General features: G+C 42.3%; 1 protein-coding gene across 1 annotated transcript in view; it reads right to left on the bottom strand.

The window, feature by feature from the left end:
* Window positions 1–22,536, bottom strand: part of TMEFF2 (transmembrane protein with EGF like and two follistatin like domains 2) — a 129,962-nt gene that overhangs the window by 51,000 nt on the left and 56,426 nt on the right. Inside the window, exon 5 of the mRNA XM_054830934.1 lies at window positions 3,618–3,714. Coding sequence (XP_054686909.1) covers window positions 3,618–3,714 — 97 coding nt within the window. The remainder of the gene's footprint in view (window positions 1–3,617; window positions 3,715–22,536) is intronic.

Here is a 22,536-nt window from a genome sequence, read left to right as displayed (position 1 = left end):
GAAGGGTTTTTCCTATTATTTATCTCCTTCCACTTACTTGGACACATCGTGGGCCTCTGAAATAGCTGCCCAGTATCTATCCCAGCCATGGCTTGTCCAGTGTAAAGAGTGCTCTCATTTCCTCAGTGGCCCATAAGGAGGAGATTAATACTGGAATCCAGGTTTCTGCCGTGGTTATGCACTGACACTAAGCCACTTTAGCAGATGAGCAGGCACTCCATTTGGTGACTACTATTTATATACAGTCAGTGAGTATTTCATAGATGCTTTTTGGAAGATCTTAGAAACACACCATGGTTCAGAATGTTATGCTTCATTCTTCATTTCCTTTTAAGTATATCTCTCGGGGTGTTATGTTGAGTAGCCCTGTCTTACAAAATCAATTATTCCTTAGCCAGCTCAGAAATAAAACCCAAAGTAAGCAACACCAAATGTCTGATTTACCAATAGATTGCAATCCAGTGCTAAAGAGCATAGCCACTGCCCTGCTTTAAATATTCATGAAGCTCACTGGTGCAAAATGCATTAAAGGTGGGAATAATGCCAGTAATACACGATCCTCTTAGTGACAAGAAGCTTTCACATATTAAAGTAGCAAGATGTTAAAGACTTTCAACTGAACAGTCTTTGTTTTTAACCTAGAGAAAGAGATTCACTAATGCAATGCCAAATTGCATTCACTCTCATGATATTAGACTGCAGAATAGGATAATAATACATGTGTGCTTTACCATGCTGTGGAAAACCTGTTATTACAGTGGGTTCTTTTCTGCCTTTTCTTTGTACTTTCCAGAAAATGTTCGTACACATATCTTACCCCTTTGAGTAGTCTTCTATATGACAAACCCTCTATCAGAATCCCAGGAGTCTAGCCATTAACAGATTGGTTTTACACAAATAAGAAGATTTAAAAATAATAGTGACACAGTACAATAGCACAATTTAGCTGAGTGACAACTGGCAATGAATAACCAAAAAAGAAAAAAAAAAGAAAAAAGAGAAAGGGTTAAACCAGAGACAAGGGACTGCAAAATAACAGACTGTGGCAATGCAGAATAATGTTAATTGTCGCTTTAAATCATCAGCAGCCCAACCACATCTGCTATCACACCTGTGCTCTCTTCTCTGATCTTCTCTGGCACCCTAGAAATATTAGGCAAACAGCCAGCCTCGTATCTCCAGCTCTCTGTGGTGTGTCTCTGCTACCAGCTTGCATCTCTCTTACCTGGAATGGATCAGGCACTGACCCCGCACCCTCCAAGTGTTTCTGATTGATAGGGGACACTGCCGGTGCTGGGCTTGTCACCCTGTAACAACAGGTCCCGGGGCCACTGGGACCCACTGACCCCATTTGGATTTTACAAACCTCATCGGTCAGGTGAGATAGCTAAAGGATCCTTGCTTACATCTGAAATTTGATCCGCATCAAAATAGCGATCAAATAATAAACTGAAATTTCTTTTCCCACTTAATTTAAGGACATTTTCTGCACACCAAATCTTGGCAGGGGGAGTGGGGGAATATGTCTTTCTGGTGCCAAACATGGAAATTCAATTAACGTACATTTGAAAGAGGGATCTAGGTCCCTCGTACATAGCCTGCTTTTATTCTAGAAATAAGAATAACAAAGAGCTACCAGCCAGAAGGCTCATTTTTCAGAAAGACGTTTATCCAAGACTAATCAGGGGGCAGGGACAGGAAAACAGGGCTCTGTTACGGCATATGAAGTTGTTTACTTCAAAGCAGACCTTTAACAGGCTTTACATGGTCTTTGTACTTCTGGTTGGAAATCTGCTTTCCTGCCTTTTAACAGTTTGTCTGGTAGCATCTTCCCAGTAAATGCCCTTCCCTGCTTCCTGCCCCGAGAAGCATCTTCCCCTGCAGAAAGACCGCCTGTCAATAAAGATTGAGAACTTCAGCTCCTGCAGTCATTACGCTGCTCCATATAAGCCAAGTTGTTTCAAAGGGGAAGAATTAGATAGTGCAAAAGCTGCAGTAGGAACATTACTGGGGTAAGTTGGATCAGGCTATTTTAGCAAGCTATTTCTGGAAAAAAATAAACACTGCTACTCAGTGCTTATGATTAATAATGTTATCTTGTAGCTAATTTTATTCCTTGCCCCTCTCTTCTCCTGCCTTCCAATTTGGAAGTGCACTTAATTATGAAAACACGAGCACTAGACTGTGAATTTTGATATATTAATTTTAGCATGGTTTTGTTTCTACACTGCACCACCAAAACTCTCAAGGACAACCGGTCAAGGAGACAATGAAAACCCTGACACCTTGGGTAATTTTCTTAAGCAAAGTCAAAATTAAGCAATTTCTTCCATACAAATCTCATTACATTACTGCAAACCTACAACCATAATGCATCTTGCTCCTGTTTTTCAACACCACAATTTCTTTTGATGATTGGAGCCAGAGCAAAGCCTCTGTGGTTTGTTTACTTGGTGGTTTTTAAAGACTAGGACTGGAGGTTATTAAAAACCTGGAAAGACAAAACCAAAACAAGCACAAAAGGGTGACCATGACCATATTCCTAAGCTTCTTCACTGACAAGCAGAAATGTTCATGATTTCATGCCTGACCAACGGTGCATGGATGCCTTGCCTGGAGGAGGTCAGCTGCCCAACACTGGGCCCAATTATCATGTTCACCAGTCATTCATTCATTCATTGACTCCTCTCTGCTCCATTCCTACCGTCCAAGTTAGAGTTTGGGCAATATTGCTTTATTGACATCTCACTGCCCAGGCTCTGTATCCATCCTTTAGCTACCCCCAGCCCACAGCTTCAGAAGCATCAGCCAGACAACAGCTCTAACATTTGCATGATTATTTTGTTGTCTCTCTAAATTTGTATTAATTACTTAGATAGAAATATGAGGCTTGGCATTAAGGCAGTGTTAGAAGTACAGCTCTGTGCATAGTGGCTTTTTTGATCTATTGGCTGTTCAAAAATCACAATGAAATGATTAGTTTAAAGTTGGCTTAATATATGTTTGCATAGTTTCTAGGCAAAATGAAAAAAAATTCTGAGTAGATAGAATGATTTCCTTTTAGTTTATGTGGTTAAGGTTTAATAATAAAAAAACCCTGAATACTTTTGAAACCTCTTTTAAAAAATAAAAAATTAATCAATTTCCATTCAGAAAGTGTCTAAATGCACACTCTAATTATTTCAAACATTTGAGGGTTAGGTCTTCAACTCCAGCAACTAGGAAAAAGCCAGTCAGATTTCCCAGCATTTCTAATGCCACACATGAATTAACATGATGATACTTTTTAACTGGAAAAGCTTTAGGTCAGTTATTTTTCCCAATTCTATTTTTACCAAAGTATAAAGCTGTGAAACCCCAGATGGAATAGCATAAGTTGTAACAGCAACAAAATGGATAACTGCATTTCTAGACTTTGTCTAAATTGTGCATGTTCCAAAATTATAAACCAGACTGGTTTATACATTTTTTCAGAGTAATAACCACCTCAATCACTGTGTGATGAATCTCTGGGTGCAGAAAATTGAATATCTAATATTTGTAATGCTTTCTAAACCACAGTACCTTTAAATAATACAACATTCATTAAAATAGAAGAGTAGACCAAATTACTGTACCAAACATCCTCTGCATCTTCGTCACACTCTGCCCCAAACTGGCAAATGTCACAGGTCGATGTCTCTTTTTGATTGGTTTCACCTGAGCCTTCATTGACTGTTTGATGGAAAGCAGAAGAATATACATTAGTAAAGACAGCACTGTAGCAAAGCACTTCTCTCTCTCTAGAAAAATCTATTCACCACGTCAGCTTAACGTACTGCTCCCAGAGCCGATGCCTGGCCAACAGACAGCATTTTTGAGTGGGGCCAACACAGAGATTTCCATGTTGGTCAGTAATAAATTCCCTGAATTATGGAGTTAAAAGGGAAACTGGAGAAAGACCCTTCCTCCTCCTTTTCCACTTAAACAATGATCCCCTTCAAGCTGCAGCCCGGGCAGGTTGTGTCACCACCAAGCCCCACTGCTTTGTTCCCTGGGAAAATAATGGAGGTGTATTGATAGCATCGATGCTGCCTTGTGTCCTTTACTGGTGAAGGTCTTGAGATGGACCCAAGGGGATGCTTTCCTCGAAAATGTTTTGGAATTACCTGCTGTGTGGTGCAATCTAGTCCATTCCAAAGGCAAAACATTTTTCTCTTCAGAAGTACAGTTATGAGCCCCAAGGACTAGTTATGTCTGGCAGGAAAGATTTAGTGCTGTCCAGAGGAGGGGACGATCTTCAGCACAGGTTAAATTTGAAACCCAGGAAAGTCAACACCCTTGTCTGCAATTGTGTAAGGTTTGTAACTGAGCCTTAAGTCAAAAACATGAAGGGACTGAGGGGAAAATAAAAATACGGATACAAGAGGACTGTGAAAAAATGTTGAAGACTGAGTACTGAAAGACAGAAAGAGACCACTAAGGTAGGCACCAAGAAGAGGGTTTGTTAAAAGATCCAAAACATGCATCATCTACATTTATATTAAACTATATAAGCATCTTTTGATATCTTTCAATAGGTGCTGCTTTCCAGCAAGACACAGTACCTAGTGATACCCTTCTGCCAGTTACAGACTAATTAAACCAACCCAGATTTTAAGTATCAATCAGTTTTGACTGATATTACCTGCATAAACAGCCTCTGCAGTGTCATCCTTCCCGTTGGAGCCAGCGCTGCGGTGCAGGCTTACTGCACGCTTGGGTCCAGCCTGCCAAGGCTGGTGGACACGCTGAAGCCCCATGGACACTGATGGGACAAATCACCTGCCTGATGTCGTGCATCCACTGCACGAGACCCCATTAACCTGGGGGTTACTGCAGTCTCTTGGGTTGGAGTGCTCTGACTTTGAATATGCTGCTTTTGTTATTTACTCAAGAAAGAAGAGTCCCAAGCTTTCACAAAGCTGTTGGAGGAGAAAGGGCTTTTGCCCCTCAAAGAGAAAGTGTGACCCCAATACCTGCTTTCTTACCCCGGACAAGTTATTTAACCTCTGTTCTGTTTCCCACTGTGTAAAATGGGAATAATACCACTTTCTACCAACAAAGAACATGGAAACAAGTTTATTAAAAGTCATGATATGCCTAGATACTACAGTGATATAGACTTCAGAAATACCTAAGGCAGATCGTTTGTCTCAGAAGCCCTTCTCTGAGTCAAATACAGTCAAAGAAAGCGCTGGTATGTTGAGCTATGCTGCAGCAATTTATCGGTCTTGCTTGAATTTAGACTAGATTGAAATGAAAAAAAATTACCTATGATGAGCATTCTGATGATCCTAAAAGGAAAAAAAGAGGGTTTGCCCTATTTGTAGAACTTTGCTCACCTTTATATCCACAAAGTTCACGCACAAAAAAACCAAAGGGGAAACTCAGAAAACATAGTCTGGATTTTTGTTCTACTGCATTGTCAGATTTTGTAGGGAGGGTCTGAGCTGTGTTTTTTCTGTTTCCCTAAATGACTGAGGAACTCTTTAGGCTCATAAGACCCAACATACAAAGGTGGACAGGGTGCCAAGGACGCTAGTAGCATCTCCATGTGCCGTGTGTGTGATCCTGACCCAACAGCACTGGGAGCCTCATGCTGCTGTACAGTTCCTCCCCACTTCTCTGCAGCTGCATCCAGGCCTGGGGTTTTCACCAAATTTCATTTATATTTTAAATTTAGAAGGTGGTGGTTTTTTTTTTTCCTGAGGAGATAAATTTGACAGCCAATCTTGGCAGGGAATTTCTAGCGGTTAAGATATTAGACAGGACACATGATCTGGATTTATCAAGTCACACTGCTTTGCTGTGGCACAGTTTCACCATCTGTGAAAAGGGAACAGAATATTTGGCAGATACTTTGGGAGCTGTAACGAATGACTGTATGCAAAGTACGATGGGATCTATGGGCAGAAGATTTTTTATGACAGCCGAGCACTCCTCACCTACCAGGAATATAAAAATTGCTCCAGTTCAGGAGGGTGAAAACATATTTTTTATGGAAAAGAGCTATACTTTTATATTTGGTTATTCTACAAATCACTTTCCTTATATTTCCTTCTAGCAGGTGTGGTTTGACCAGGGATTTCACACGGTTCCACATCACAAGCTGAGTAAAACAACTACTTAAGTCATTAAAGGAAGGCATTTGAAAGATTGAGCATGTTGAAAAGAACTAACTGATTTAGTGAGGAACATCCACATTAAGGCACAATGCAGTTCTTAATTTCTGCTAGAAAATAATAGGTTACTCTTTCATATTTTTCTGAAGAAGCTCTGCATCCAGTGTTCGATAATCAATGTGCACATTGTCATTAAATGCCTGAGCATGCAGTGGTCATGATTAAAAAATACAGCTGTTTATCTCTTAGTCTCTCTCTCTCCTTCTGTTTTCAGTAACCACAGATAATATTATTCTTTACATTTCCTTAAGGTGTGTTTTCTCTCCCTAGACAAACACACACACTGACACGTGCACCCACTCCCAGGACTGACACACGCAGAGGCTTGTTTTCTTCATGCTGTTCAGATAAGTGCTTTGATAAATGTGGACATCTTAGAAAGAGTTATTTTCCCAAGTTTTCCTGCTGCTTTTTAGCTTGAGGACTAGTGGATGCTCATTTTCTAAGGTGACTCTTTTTTCTTTTTTTTTTCCTCCCTGCACTTACTGATTTGCACTTGCTTTCATATCTCAACTGAAAAAAAAATGTTAGCAGAAATAATCTAGTTTCTGAATTCCTCTTCTAAAAATAAAAGGAGTGCAATTCTCTTTTTCTCCTGCATGTTACATAGTTCTCATATTAGCAACTGTTGAGGCTTAACACCAAGACCCTGTAGGAACATAGTAGGGCTCCAGGGAGGCTAATCGCTGAAGCCCACCGCTTATTACTCACACAACTGAGAAATGTTAAGCTGCAAATTCCTATTTGTATTAGCAAGATTAGCAATTTCCAGAGTTCAAGGAAATGTGCTAACATGGGTTAGAAGGTCACTAACATTATCTGAAAGTCACTTCAGAGGCTATCTCAGTCTCCTAAGCAATATAAATTCTTTAGCTGGGAAGGCACTACACACAATTTACAGAGTCAATGGACTGTGGGAACCACAACAGCCCCTGTTTTAATCATTTGGTCCTTTTCTGGCATTCTCACTGCACTCACATCAGAGAGTTGTGATTTCAAGAATATTTGTATTGCTTGCAAGTTGAGGGACATTTTGGAGACATTTTACTTTGTTTCCATAGCTGAAAAAACAGACTGAAAGTAACAGCAGTAGATTGCTCTGACTCTGTGCTTATCTCCTGGAGTATCAGTAGAAAACCAAAAGCTCCAAACTGTCCCCTGGTATAGACACATCCACCTTCTCTTTAAACTTCAGCCTCTTTGAGTCAAGAGTCCTCTGTAGGTGCTACAACCCCAACAAATCATGCTATGACATTATCCCCACAGCTTCCCAGACTCAGGCTCTACTAAGAGTTGATGACTGGTGGTTTAGCTGTTCTAGCAAATGGACATCAAAATCTCTGTGGTCAAGCTTCTGGATAACTTGCTCAGTGTCTTCCAGAGATGCCTGACAAGCGTCAAAGGCAGGATGGAAATAAACTCTTTGCAATTTCCAGACAAGCAGCTCCAATGGGATGGATAGGAATATGCACAGCAGCTCACAGTTTTGATCTGATATAGAAAGCGTCACCTATTTTCTAAGTGACACAAGTGATATGCAGATAACTCGCTTGCTGGACCATACTCTGAGGAGCAAATGGCAGTGGAAAGAGGAGCTGGTGAGCCATAAGGGAGAGAGAGAATTAGGTGGCAACATTGGCTAAACACAAATCTCTCAGCCTCTCTTCACTAACACGCCTCGAAAGGCAACAGGGCAAACTCAGGAGAGTCTTAGTTCAGTTCTCATGGGGCTTTGTAGGACTACGAACACAATTATGATAATCCTTATTCAATATATTTTAACTATACTGCAGAACACAACAAAGAAACAGCACAAAACATCATCACCACACACCTGAATATACAGAAATATGACTATAATGATTTGTTATGTTTGTTTTTGTATTATGCAGTCTTCCTTTGATTGCTGTGATCAGATGCGTGCTCATCGCAATCCCTGATTCTGACTTGACTCCTCGTGGTGGGACATCTTTGCTATTGTTGAAAGAAGAACTTCAAAAAAAGCTTGCTCTAGCTCATTTTAACAAGATATACACTTGTACTTGTTTTTAGCTATAAAATCTAGGTAATAACAAAAATCACGTGGAGATGAGGGTTGATGGCCACTTTTGTATTTTGGAATGAAAGACGACGTGCAAATTAAAATATGGAGGAAGAGACGAATGCTCTTCAGAGCAGCTGAGGTGATCCCACCACATGCTTCAGTCCTAACAGGTGACAAGGTGAGTAGATGAAGTGAGAAAGCTCAGAGAAACCAGGGCAGAGAAGCCAGTGGAATTTACTAAATGTGTTAGAACAAACACTACCTACACCTCTACCAAAAGGCTAAAAACACCTCACAAACTCGGCCAATAAAAGCCCAGATGCTGCAAGCGACTTCCTTCTAATCAATAAGTCTTTTTTCCTGAAAGCATTAGCTCACTCAAAACCTGCAAAGTGAGAAAAACGAAGGGTGCGAAGCAGGGGGTCGACTCACGAATGACTCTGCTCTCGAAGTCTGGCAGAGGCTCAGAACAGCATTATGGTCAAAATGAAAAGAAAATGGCCTACTGTATCGGTAATAAATCCAAACTCTGACATGCCTTGTTCTGCTTTACCCCTGCTGTCTGGCTCCATCTCAATAAATACAAATTTGCTCTCTCTCACACACACAAACACGCTGGGGAATTTACTTATCACACGAGAAAACAGTGTCTCTACCCCGCTCAGGACCCGACTCAGAACTTCTTAAGGAGACCTGAAATATTCTCCTTCACGCCAAGGGGCCTTTGATGGGTTTCTCCATACCACCAACGGTCTGTCCTTGAAACCACCTCTCCGCTATCAGCAGGCAGGTTATTTAAACAGTGCCGGGGTTGTGTCGTACCTGAGCTGGCTGCCCAGGAAAGCAGACCACCTTTCCCAGCATTTATATTGCTTCAGGTCCCATCCTGGGTACCTCCATGTTGCCATTCTCAGCCAAGTGTTGGAAAAGATTAACAGGATGACTTCAGCGTGATGCAAATACCTAACAGGGTTTTCAGGGAGGAACTAGATGTATCCAGCCAGCTCAGATTGCTGATAAAATGTGCTCTTATCTTCTCGCTAAAGACCATGTAGATACAGCCTGGCACTGCTTTGATGCTAGTCAGACTCAATTTGCAGTGTTTTCCAGCTCTCATATTTCTCCTGTGACTCTCAGGTTATATTTTTTCTTAAAATCACAGCCAGTGGATTATCTCAATGTATAAAGATCTCAGTTTCTATGTATGTTTGTTCTGAAAGGTACGTCTAAGCATTAGGGCTGTGGAGAAAAAGCTTGTGAGTATAATAAATACCAGAAACTATCAAGTTTATAATTTTAAAAACCAAATTATTTCTGTAGAGCTGATTCATGATTTTTTCAGTCCTGTGCAATGCTGAGTGTGTGCTGGACAGGAAAGAAGCACTTCTGAAACTGCTCACTCTTGTGTAAGGCCCTGTGCTGAGCTCACTCGCACCTTGTGCTGAAGGCTCCAATTCTGCCCTGGACACAGTCTAATTAGTGCATGAAATCAGTGTCTGGGAAGTGCCCTGAGTTCAGTAAATAACTACTATAAAAATTGTTTCACATTACCACCAAGTGCTGCTGCTCTCTCTAGTTCCGTCTTTATTTTTTACCTCCCGTTTTGCTTCCTGTCACGCCTTCCTTCCCATTCTCTTTTGGCTTCTTTCCTTTCCCCCAGTTTTTCAGTTGCAGTGACCCTAACACAGGGCCCAGCACAGAGCAGCGCTGGCAGCCCTGCAGACGAGGTGCTACTGCTGTGAGGAGAGGCGTGGGCCCATGCACAGCCACGTGCCTCTCACTTCGCACAGCTCAACCCCTTAGAAACCTCAGAAGCTTTCTGCAGCTGTCATCCAGTCTGGGGGCTTGGAGGCTTCCCCTGGTGAGATGGGTAGCCTTCACACCCTCTGAACCTCATTTAGCATGGGTAAAAGTGGATGGGACGGGAATGGTTTCACAGGAACAGCATTGCTCCTCTACATCTATCTGATTGCAGTTCCCTCCTTCCAGCAGGTGCAACTGGAGGTCTCCAAGAGCATCCGGGTCTTAAGTCAGGACATGATCCCCTATAGACCTCTGTAGGGACCTCCCTGTATTTGTACAACCGTGGCCAGGAAGGAAAGGATTCAATTCTTACTCAAAGTTTATTTATTCTAAATAAAACACCATTTGCTTGTTTCTGTCTCATGCATATCCCTGCTGCTCCCATAGTGCACTTGATAAAAAATTAAATACGATTAGTTGAGGCCAGTTTCTCCTAGCAAATATCTCTAATGGCATTTCAAAAGGAATGGCTCATTGAATAAAACCCTATTGTAAGCTTTCTGAATGCTGACATGAAACAGCTGTGATTATTGCACCCTTGTGCGGCTCCCCTACAAAATTTGATGTTTGCCTGGTGTATGTGGGATGCCAACATTGCAGATTTATGAAGGTGTACGATGACCAGCATTGACCCTATTTGCCAGCTTGAGGAAGAGGAGGCTCATTTAAATTTTGCCAAGAGCTTCTCCTCATAAACAGCTTTGAGTAAAAAGCCAAGTAGCACGTGGGGACTATTCATCTCTGCCTTGCATTAATTTAATTTTAAAGAGAAATCACTTCCTTGCAGGAGAATTTTCAAGGAATAGATTCAGCTTGTTGTAAAAACATGCCTGTGATGCTGCCAGAGCTTTTGTGGCATCAGTCCCTGCTCTGATGTATTTCAATATGTCCAACAGTGCGAACAAAACAACCAAGTGGACATGCCCACAGCTGGATGGATGCAATGCGACGGTTCACCAATCAAGGCCATTATTAAAGAGCCTGGAAGGAGATTACTGTAGTCCTAATTGCAAGGACCAGAAGATTTTTCAAGATCAAGGAGAAATAGAAAAAGATGATGTCTGATTCCTCCCTCAGGTTGACTTGCCTGGCCACACAGATCATTAAACCTCAGCGCTGTGTCAAGGGAGATGGGAAGCTGCAGTCCAGGAAAGTACCCAATATCATAACACTTTTCTCATTTGTCAGCAAAAGGGTCAGCAAAGGTTGCTCAGGGGGAGAGTCAAGTGTGAGCCACTTGTGGCTGGCTGGCCATATGTGCCAGAAGGGAGGGGGGCAGGCCAGGCTCGAAATCCTCTTCATCCCTTCGGTGGACTGGCAAACACCCTCTCCCTGCGGATCTGCAAAGAGGTCCGGCATCTTTGGGCTCTGCTGAAAAGCAGGGACTGGTTCTGGCCTTCCTCCTCCTCTTGTAAGTCTGGGCAGAAGCTCCATCCTTTACTGCTGGATACCTTATGCTTGATGCACTACAGACATGATACAAAGATAATCTGATGGATGGATCATATGGACTATATACGTGCTGCTGCAACATTGCACTTAGAGCAAATTCTATTAAGTACTGCATTAGATATAGGTTCAGTTGGAGGAATACGAGCCAGCAGTGCCTTCCTCTGCAGGGGAAGACAGTACAGTCGCATGTAAACCACAGAAATTACGCATCTGTGCTTTTCCTGACCTCTGTCAAGAATTCACATCCCACCTGCGGTTCTAAGTGCTTTTATTCATTCTAGGTAGAGAGGAACCTAGATCAGGGAATTTAGAGAAATTCAGTGAAAAAAGTAAGGAAGGATCCAACCCATGGTTTCACAAAGCCTACAATAAGGAAGACCCAAATGGGTGAGTTGACTTTCCAGGACTCTCCACACTTAAAGGGTGCTTTTGCCAGCTTCCTATCTGGTGGAAAGATTAACTTGAATGTGAATCCTTACAGCTACTCATCTTTCAAGAAACAGAATGAAAGGAACAAAGATAAAACCTAAAAGAGCTGTCTAGCATCCACTTGGTGACTACTTCAGTTTTAAGGTCTTTGTCACTTTGCTATTGATTTAAGTCTGTGTATCCTTTTGAATATTAGTATGGCTAGCAAGATAGCAACATCATACATAAAAATGTTCTTTATTCCAGAACAGATGAAACTCCCAGTGGTAAAAGAAGATTTAGGTATCTCTGAAGATTTCTTATCGCTGTGCAACATAACTCTCTAATGGTTCAGTGCCTTGGAGGGTCATCTGAGATCACTTATCACATAAATCAAATAGGTGGCAGGCTATAAGAGTGGAAGCCTATGGCAATTTCATGTCTTTACTCGCAGACATCAAATCTATCTTTTAGGCAGACTATAGAGGAGATAATATGACACTCCATTTAAGCCACTGAAGATACCCAAATCCGGGTGTTAACCAATTTTAGGAAGCTGCTCCTAGTCTTGACTGCACCACAATTATCTTGGGAAACGACTGGTTTAAAATCCTAAAACGTGAACCGCAGACACTGGTCCTGTTCTAATTTACACTAAGACTTCTGTAAATCACTCTGGCAATGGAAGGGAGTGTCAGAGCGAGTGAAAGTCCAATTTACTTTATGTCCCATTTACATAATCAGGGTGGTATAAAGTGGCTCTACTGTAAAAATGACTTGGGTCTACCTTTCATTGAATTCAACAAGAGGAGTGCATTTTTCTTCTCCCACTCTGCTTTTCTTCCATGTAATACTCCTTTCTGTTTGCTTCTGTGGTGCTAATGCAGGTTACTACACACACATAACTGAGAGCAGGTGCAGCCCTGGAGCTCAGAAGTCGAGAAGACATGTGCCACGCTCATGCTCTGCAGTGGGGTTTCAGAAGGAGGCAGCTGGGTCAGGTGCCAAAACTGGCAATCCAAAACCACGTTCAGCCAGGCTGTACCCTCGTGGTTGGGAGCCATGGTGGATGGCTCCTTATCTGCCTCCTCCTCCACCAGCTCAGTGGTCAGCTCGTATGCAAAGGGCGATCCCCAGTCCCCCTTCACAGCTCCTGCCCCAGAAGAATCTAACATTTCCACAGTAGCACTCCCTGATCCGCGATTGTCACGCTGAGCTGATCCTCTAAACTTGCACAACTAGGGCTCGTCCCTGTGTTTGCTTCTTTTTTCTGTAAGTCAGAATTTCCATTTAAAGAAAAAAGAAAATCTGGCTCAGAGCTGGTTGTAAAAACATCCCTCCTGACATGGGCAAAGGTATTTCTGCCTCCCGAAGCCTGTAGCTAGGCAGTCCTTGGGCCTCTGCTGTTGCTCAGGGTGCACGGGAGTGCAGGCACCTAAGGAACTTGCTAGAAGCTCACGTGAGGGCAACTGCAAAGTTTCTAAGTCCTGCAGGAGGAGATAAAATATTTATGCAACATAGATCCTATCTTTTATATAACTCTGTTCCTCAAGAAACACCAAAATATACTGCATCAGTTAATGGCGTGAAAATGTCCAGCAGTAAGATGACCTTTTACGACAAATGGGAAACAATCAGTTGAAAAGTAATTTTCCTTTTTATATCCATTATTAGTGGGCAAGTTGAGGCACTGCGTGAGTAGCACATTAGTGGCTTATTGTACTCCTGGTTTTACAGTTTATGTTGTGGAATAGCCATGTCCACAGTACAAAAACCATGACAAATACCGGCTGCACTGCTGATAGGCAAAACAGAAAGGCAAGGGAGTTCATGAGTAGCACAGCCACTCCTGGAAGGGCGGCCAAGATTTAGGAGAAGGAGCCTCCACAGCCGAGGTCTGTGGATAAACTGGGGACCTATTTTTGTGCTGTCACCCAGAATTTATGTGATCATGTAGGGAAAACCCTCCCAGACCACCACTAACAGGACAAACAGGTTGAATGTAACACGTCAAACTCAGCCTTGATATGAGCAGTGGAGAAGGGTGGATTTGAATCCACTTACACCAGAACGATGTTGCCCCTCTGACTATAATTTTACAGATGTGTTTATGATATAGGCGAAGCCATATGGCATGAAAGGTTTAAACATTTAATCTCACTTAGCTTCAATACACTGCATATACAGAAAATTGGAAGCCCAGCAGGAAAATGCCAGATTTCATTCTCACTTAGTCGTGATTAACCTTTACGAGCTCGCTCAGAGTTTTGTCACCTGCGAAGTCATTCAGGGCAGGCAGGCTGCGAAAGCCCTGACTTTCTGCTCTGGCCAAGGCACCGCAGCCCCTAAGCTCGAGCTCTCCAAGGGCTGTGCTGCCCAAAATGTGGGCTTCTCCCAGCTGACTGGCAGCACACCCTCATCCGTCCCTTCCCCCAGGTATGGAAAGTGTAGAAGGGACTCTAGGGAGTGAATGACCTCGAGGGACTCTCTCCCTTCTCTTCCTGCAACTGTGGTTCCTTGCATGGCTCAGGTGGGTCTGGTTTAGAGCAGCCTTACTCCAGCAGACAGACGCAAAGCAAATAGCTGATACGTATCACGTTTTGCAAATAGGCTCTTTCTCATTAATATTGATTCCCACACACAAACACTTTAGCTATATTCACTGATTGCATTACCATTGCAGAAGTGTAATTAACAAATTAAAAGGGAGGATTGTGATTCAGTTTAATTTGGGGAAAATCTTAAAATAAAATAATAATAATAATAATAAAAAAAAAGAGTCTGATGTTTGAGGATCATTCCCCTCTGCTATTCATTTTAATGCCTTGGACATGCTTTAAGAGAAATGCTTTCATCAGGATAAACATGGCCTGAGTATGCTGCAGTACTGGCTTACACAGGTACTTGAAGAAGCATCAAGACATAAAACAAACAAATGAAAGAAATCCTGACAGATGCTAAACCAGATACTAAATTACAAATGAAGGTGTATCATCATGGAGAGAGGAAGGGGGAAAATGCCAACTGGAAGCTGCTCAGACTGATCTGAGACTGCCAGCTTATTCATAAAAAGCTTATGAAAAGCAACACAGAACACGCACACCATCAGCCCAGGTGAAAGCCAATGCCACAAATACTTGTGGAAGGAGGGAGGGTAGAAAATCTCCCAATACTTGCTCCCTTCCAGATGCTTGTATGATAAAATAAGCCAGCTCCCCTAAGTAAATCAATGTTTGCAAGAGCACTCAAAACTCCTGAGCCAAAGTTTGACTGCTTTTTTCTCCAAAAACCAACTGAGCACACCTGGAAGAACGGGTGCAAAATGATATCTACTTCTCCTCCCATCTCCTGTGAAAACCACCTTTCAGGTGATCTAATATTATGAGAAACCATAATCATTAAGGATTGATCACGCTAATATAATTTTCTGGATGGCTTATTAACCTACTAAGACATGTTTTTCTCTACTTCCCTTCATTAGCGACAGCAATAATTAGGTAAGGACAGAGTAGCAAAATTGATCATATGCTACTGCCGAAGGGGACAGAGAATGTATCATGGACATTTAGCATAATGTTCTCCAAACTCGAGATGCATTAATTATATTTAGTAACACAGCTATTTTCTGCCTTTGATAGAAGGAATCCATTAATGTAGATTTTGTATAAGAGAACTTATTTTTCTCCTATTCCAAAATGGAATTTTCTTTTTTAAGTTCATAATACAAAATGAGATTAGACAAGAAAACATCACGGTCTCAAGTATCTACCGATACCACACCCTTTTCTTATTTCAGTCTTGACTACCAGTCTCCTCATGAAAGCAGTACTTTAAAAGCAGAACGACCGCGGAGCTCTGGCTAGGAAGCAAAGAAGTGAGTTACGCTGTCACCTCCCGGTCAATAATCCCCAGGGACACTTCCCTCATTTTTTTGGGGTCAGCTTCAGACAGCCCTTCCTGCTGACTGCCACCCCTGGTCACCAGAACAAAGCATCAGTAGCTTACACTTAGGTGGCACTACTCAGAATATGCAGATACTTACACACACAAATTTATAAATGTGCAGAGGTGACTGAAGAGCAGCTGCACTCGGAGCCCACGTTAGGGTCCCGCTTCCCCATCTGTAACATCAGCAGCAGAAGCACCACCAGCATGCGGGCTGGGGGATGAAGGAGCAGCCATAAGACCGTCGGTGCCTGCGTGCTGCCCATCTACCTTCCTGACCTGCGACCCCAGTGCCACGGCCCCAAACCCCGCAACAGCCACCACGACCCTTGAAAGAGAAACTGCCAGTTAAGCGGTCACCCTGGTCACAGCTGTGACATACGGAGACAGGGACCGGTGTCAACCCATGACAAGGGCTGCCGGCTCGACCTTGCAGCTCCGCCAGACCCTGCAGCATTAACTTTCCCATACCACCCTGCTAGCGCGGGAAGCGCGTGTAAGCATGAGAGTGACAAAAGGATCGCAGCGATGATGAATTTTTACATATTTTTTTAAAATGCCAGCAACTGGCTTTCCCTGAGCTCTCCCCCCCCAATGTGAGCAGGAGACAGCTTTCTGTAGATAAAAGCATTATGGGGAGCTGAAAAGAGTTGACATTACAAACTTGGCACTCCAATGGCATGCTGCACAAACAGGGAAAGGGAGGATCTGCCAAAGCGAGAGCCAGAGATAACATGAAAAGCATAAACCCAACATATTGACCTTATTTAAGTCCAAACAGCATAACACTAGGATACTTAATGCAAAAATGTCGAAAACATTTCTTTATTCCACACACACATGAATGTTTTCTTTAAATATGCAATTCACTTGATATCTGCAATCCCCCCTCTTCAGATGCAAAATCCAAAATAATGATTATATCAGTCATTGCTTAATACATTCAACTGTGGCCCTGATTTTCATGCATGAATGGTCATTTACATATCATTACCCATCATGCCATCCACTCAGATTTTTCTTTCTAAACAGAGTAATACGTTTAAAGTTGTCATTTTAAAACAAAAATGCTTAAAAAGGGGACTTCCATTTCTCGTTATCTTATCTGTGCTCTTAGCAGCTAATAGACCAGAATATTAAAATGGAAAATTCTCAGTGTGTGTGACAACTGCCACAGTGAGAAGATCTTAGAGAAAAGGCAATTATCAAGGGATTTTTCTCAAATTTGGAAACACAGATAAATATGAACAGAAAAGCCGAAGCAAACCAACCAGAAGCAAAACAGTAATTATAGTATGTTCTTCTATTTTCCTAACACAAGTCCTTGTTGGAGGCAAAGCTAGTTCCATGTTATGAAAATCACTGCGGACAGTTAGAAGCTTTGCGTGCATAAATTACAGTTTTTCAATTAATATTGCCCATGCCTACAATAAAGAAAAGACTTTTTTTTTTCCTCCTCCTGCTACTTTTAAAGTAATTTTCTGCTATGTTTAATTAGGATATTTCTCTACAGAAGGGAATGTGATAGAAGATTAATTCTCTATTTCCTCACCCACTGTGTCAGTAGACTCAAGTGGACACTATAAACCCCAGTTAAATACGACGAGGATGATCAAGCACGGAGCTCCTTTCAAGAGGTCGCATCCGCAGACTGTAGATCTCATTTCAAAACAATAGAAACGAGTTAGAAAATGGCATCTCTCTGTGGCGCAGCGCCACAGAGGAACGATTACAAGTGCTTCATGGTGCGAGGGTTCACCATGCCAGCTGAGAGGGTTCGCTATCACGGCTAATGACACCGAACGCCACCGAGTGAGAAATAGCATTTCCACAACCACTGACGTTTTGGGTCTTTTTCTCCTGTTCACCACTAATAATCATTCCTCTAGTAGTCACATCCTATTTTACCACTTTTATGCCAAGTATGAAGCAGCAATTAAACAATAAATAATGAAATGTTCACTGGTGGGCAATACAGTAAAGGTTTTTCGTTTGTTTTTTTTTTAAGGGAATAGAGAAAGGGCGCAAATTGTATTTGTTTTTAATGAACAATGAAGTGAATGAGCTATTTACCCTCAGGACATAAAACCCTATGAATGGTCTATTGCTGCCAATGCCAAGTAAATATTGGGCTAATGCTTTTTTAAATTGAAATCCAAGCCGGAGTAAGAACAATTATTTAGGGGAAACTCAAACCTACAAGATACTGGAACATGCAAGACGCTATCCTTTGACATAAAGGGTAAGCAATTTTCTCAGTAGCTTTATTAATGGAGTGGCTGAACATCAAAACAGAAAAAGCACAAACGATTTAGAGGAGGAAACACAGTCATGTAGCCTAGTAGAGACCAAGAGCCTTGATCATTGATTAACTAGGACCAGACTGTTTTAATAGAATAGAAGTTGTCAGTACATACCTCCTGGGGACAGGAAAGGTCAAAACAGGACAATTGGCAGAAAAAATGTGTAATGCTGAAGAAACTTCACTCCCAGTTTTATTCTGGGCTTAAGAAAATAAATCAACATTTCGGCTAGTCTGATGCCTATTTACTCCCCGCTCTGTTTTGACATGTTTATAAGACATTCTCATCCCGCTCTGCTTGATGCTGTTCTGGTTTCACATACAGAAATGCTCCAGCAGAGCATTTAAGAAGGGACAGCCACCTTTGCAGAGTCCAAGGGAGAGCTGCAAGGATGACATGATTCAGAAAACAAGGCTTCTGCGGTGAGCTTAGGGGAATGGAAATTTTTTTACTTTGGAAAAGAGAAGACTGAAAAGAAACTAGTTGTCTGATATAAAAAGGAATGTTAAAAAGGCTGCTATAAAAAGAAGGATAAATTGTTCTCCACATCCGCTATTTCTGAGACAAGAAATAATTGATATAATTTACAGCAAAGGAGATTTAAGTTAGATGTTAGGACATTTTTTTCCCCTCAACTTCTAAGAATTACCTTGCGCTGGAACAGGCTGCACCAGAACGAAGCTGGTATGCTCAGAAGTGGCTTCTGAGATCAGTCCATGCAAATCTCAGCAAGGTACAGTCTAACTATAGTTGTTCTCAACAGACTTGAGAAGGATGGATGAGATGATCAGTTGAAACTACTTCCAGAACTATATGTCTACAACTATATCATCCCTTTTCTGCAGGTTAGGCAATGGCTGGTCTCCACAATATGCACAACTCAGTCTTTACTTGTACAGATTCCCGTTGAAATCATGGGGCATTTTTTGGTAATATAATTAAAAAGTCTTCATGTTAGCTGGGTGTGTGATGTCTGCCCACATAAGGGGCCAGTATACATTTTTGTATAATCTCTAAAAGTTCCTGAGTCCTGCAAATTCAGAGGGTTTGGTTACACCTAGGACCTTGTGGACACCTCTGATCCTGAGGAGGTAGGGGAGCCAACCGCATCTTCTTCCTCCCTCAGGAGACAAGTTTCTTTTTTTAAACACAGTGATTTGAAAGTATATGTTCCAGTTGACCAAGTTTTTGTTCCATTACAATAAAATACCTTTTAGAGAAAAGGTATGGATCTCTTTAAAGGGAAAACATTTTAAAACATTTTGTTAAATGGGTTGCAAAATCTATGTTAATACAGAAATACAGGTAATGCACTGCATTTCCCAGAGCAGTTGGCAATGAGTTTCCAGTATTATTACTCAGCTTGTCTCTACCTAGGTAAAACCCAGGGGCCACTGCTGCTTAGAGTGGAGGTCCTGCCCAGCAGCCTGCCACCCTCACGCCAAACCAATGCTTCCCGTCACAGACCCTGCAGCGGCTGCGCCCCTGATGCGAAGGGCAGAAGGTGGCGGAGGGAAGGAAGCTTCTCATGCCAGCTTCAAATCCGCTGACAGCAAAGCTGGGTGTCTCGGGGAGCCCTACTTTTGACCAGAGCAGACTGCGATTGCTCGAATGTATTTCAGGAACCTCAGAGGCCCATGCAACAGCCCAGAGTCACGCGGCGCAGAGGGCTTGTAGCCACCTTTGTTCTGCGTCCCCTGGAGCTGTGCTTTCTGTGCCGCATCTGCCAGAGGCACAGCACAAAATCTGTCCCCTCTGTTCCCGTTTCCAAGGAGCGAGCAGCCCTTTTACAGCAAAGGCAGTCTTCAGAGGTGCACTTTTTTCTCCTCCTTTTTCCTTTGTGAGCAGTCGGGCCTGGGGCAGAATTACAGTTTATTTGCACAGTGATAACATAGCCTTTCAGAAAGGAAATATAAAATGATGAATCAGAGGTCCGGACATATCCATCTGTCATATCCAATAAGCACACATGTGCCATGTGAATGCCTGGTCACTCTTGTAATTAGCTGTTAAAGCTGAATGGGCAATTTTCAGCCAGAAGTGCATGAAATGCATGAACATTTTAATGATGTGCAGAACAATTAAGAATATTACATGGACAGTTCCTGATCACCTTGAGGTTTTCTCTCCACTTAGCATTGGGGGAACTCAACCTCTTTAACCCTATTAGAGCAAGAGGGCACAGCTGGAGTCAGGAAATGGTGAGCTGAATAAATTGCAGCAAGGAGGCTCTTTTTAAAATGCAACTTTTCCTTCCAAAAACTCTTAGATAATGATGGAAAAATAGTCTGCAGTGAATTCTGATGAAAAAAAGAAAGGCCAGAATAATAAATGGGTCCCATGTGACAGCTGGGAAAAATGAAGGGTCTGATTCAGGTCCTGTTCTAATCAACAGGACTCTCTCCATTACCTCTGCTAACAATCACATTAAACCCTTTATGTTTGGTTGAGTAGATACAGCACAGAGATAAGAAGCAAGAAAGCCTAGTGCCTGAAATGGCAGCTAAGCATCAGGTAAGACACCTGAACTCACCCTGATGCAGTAAATCTGTATACATGAATACATATAGAATGCATACAGATGGTACAAATGCTATTTCAGCAGAGAACAAACCCCTTGTGTCTTTCCCCGAACATGGGAAAAGGGAATCTGAACAAAAAATACCCAACAAAAAGCATCACACAGAAGGTGGCCAGATCCTGTAAGCATAACCAAGCAATGTAAACATAGCTAAGCAGTGCAATCCCATGTTTACATACACAGAGACAGAAAAAAATGGATGTGGCTCAGCGTGGTGGGGAAAAGTCTTAACATTATCACATATTAAGTATTTGCAATAGAAGATGCAATGTTGTTCTTGCTCAAAACACTGCGTAAATTTGGCTTTAGGAAAACCCTTGGGATAAATTCCATCTGGCATGTGCCAGTCTAAAATGCAAGAAATGCTGTGGCCTCAGATGTACAGCATGGTGAGGGAGGAGGAAATCCATCCTAGCTCACTGAGGGGAGGTCAGCTTTCAGATCCTCTCAGGTGGGTGCCCACTTAACTTCAGTAGAGCAGAGCTGACTCCTGACAGGTTGGGACCAAGCCCTGGGTGTTCACCATGAAAATTTCTTAGGAAAAGTTAATTAGCATATGGTAGATGTGGGTACATTTCTTTGCAAAAGCCTGTTCAAAGTGGAAGAAGTGCAAACATCACCTCACCTAACCACTGCTTTCATGTACCTTATTTTACACTGAGTTGCTATAAACTATCCCCGTAGTATTTTGTTGTAATTACATGCAGTAAAAGGAACAACTGGGTAATTACCTCAGACTCCGCAATAATATTTCCACATTAAAATGTAAGTGCAAGCTGCATAGCTTGTGTCCGTGTTCTAACCATAGGAAGAACAGAAGACTACTCATTTGAGGGGAAAACCACACACTAAAAAGCTCTCTGCCAGCTACCAGTGGTCCGGGGCTGTCACAATTTAGGCTGGGTGCCTGCCTCTGCTTACAGCTCTGTTGACAGCAATGCACAGTTTTAAAAACTACTGTGTGTGTCTCCAAAGGGTGTTTATCCTCCTGGGAGCCTGGCAGCCCCCAAGTGTGCAGAGGCCAGCCTAAAAGAAACCATTTAAAAGTGGAGAGAGGTACTGGAAAAGCCAGCTTTCTGACCCCAGTCTGTGGGCATGCCACGGGCCGGGATTAACAGGGGCTGCTGAGCCCTCAGGCTGCTCTCAGGTAGCAATTGCAAATGTTGTGGGGGAAGGTGGCATTGGATTAGCCATCTTTCACCTCCAGAGCCTTGTCTTCCATGTTGAAGGATTTTCTGTCTTTCATGAGCTTTTGCGCTTCATTTAAGCCCTAAATAAGACACAAATAGCCCACGGGAGTAAACTTTACTCTCTACCTGTCAGAATAATTTCCTACCTGAATTAACTTGTGAATACACTTTAAAAAACCCAGACACATCTCTATAGCCTGCTTATTTGCCTGCTTTATTTTCCAAACTTTTTTTATGCTGCTTTTCCACTTTGGGTGCAAGTGGAACCACGTTAGTGGACTGACGGGGTGAAGAGTAAATGCAGGCTCAGACTTTGTGTGGCGTATGTGGTTTGATTTATACTACTCCCCTGTCCCAGGCATGGCTGTTTGCTTAATAGTATTCGCATGGGTTCTGGGCCTGCCCAGCTTCTTAGTACCTGCATGTTTTACAGATACACTGGCAATGAATTCTTGCGGGAGTTGTGAATCCTCTCTTATCATTTTGCATCAGGAAGGGCTGAGCAGGAGGAGGAACTTTCAGGATGCCCTGTCACAAACCTCAGACAGACAAAGAGCAAAAATGGAAGAAAAATAAAGGGAAGAAAAAAAAGGAATAAGAAATATTG

This window comes from Grus americana, chromosome 6 (assembly GCF_028858705.1).
Source record: "Grus americana isolate bGruAme1 chromosome 6, bGruAme1.mat, whole genome shotgun sequence".
Classification (NCBI taxonomy): domain Eukaryota; kingdom Metazoa; phylum Chordata; class Aves; order Gruiformes; family Gruidae; genus Grus; species Grus americana.
Note: the sequence above shows the minus strand (reverse complement) of the source record. Positions and strands in the feature narration are given on the sequence as shown.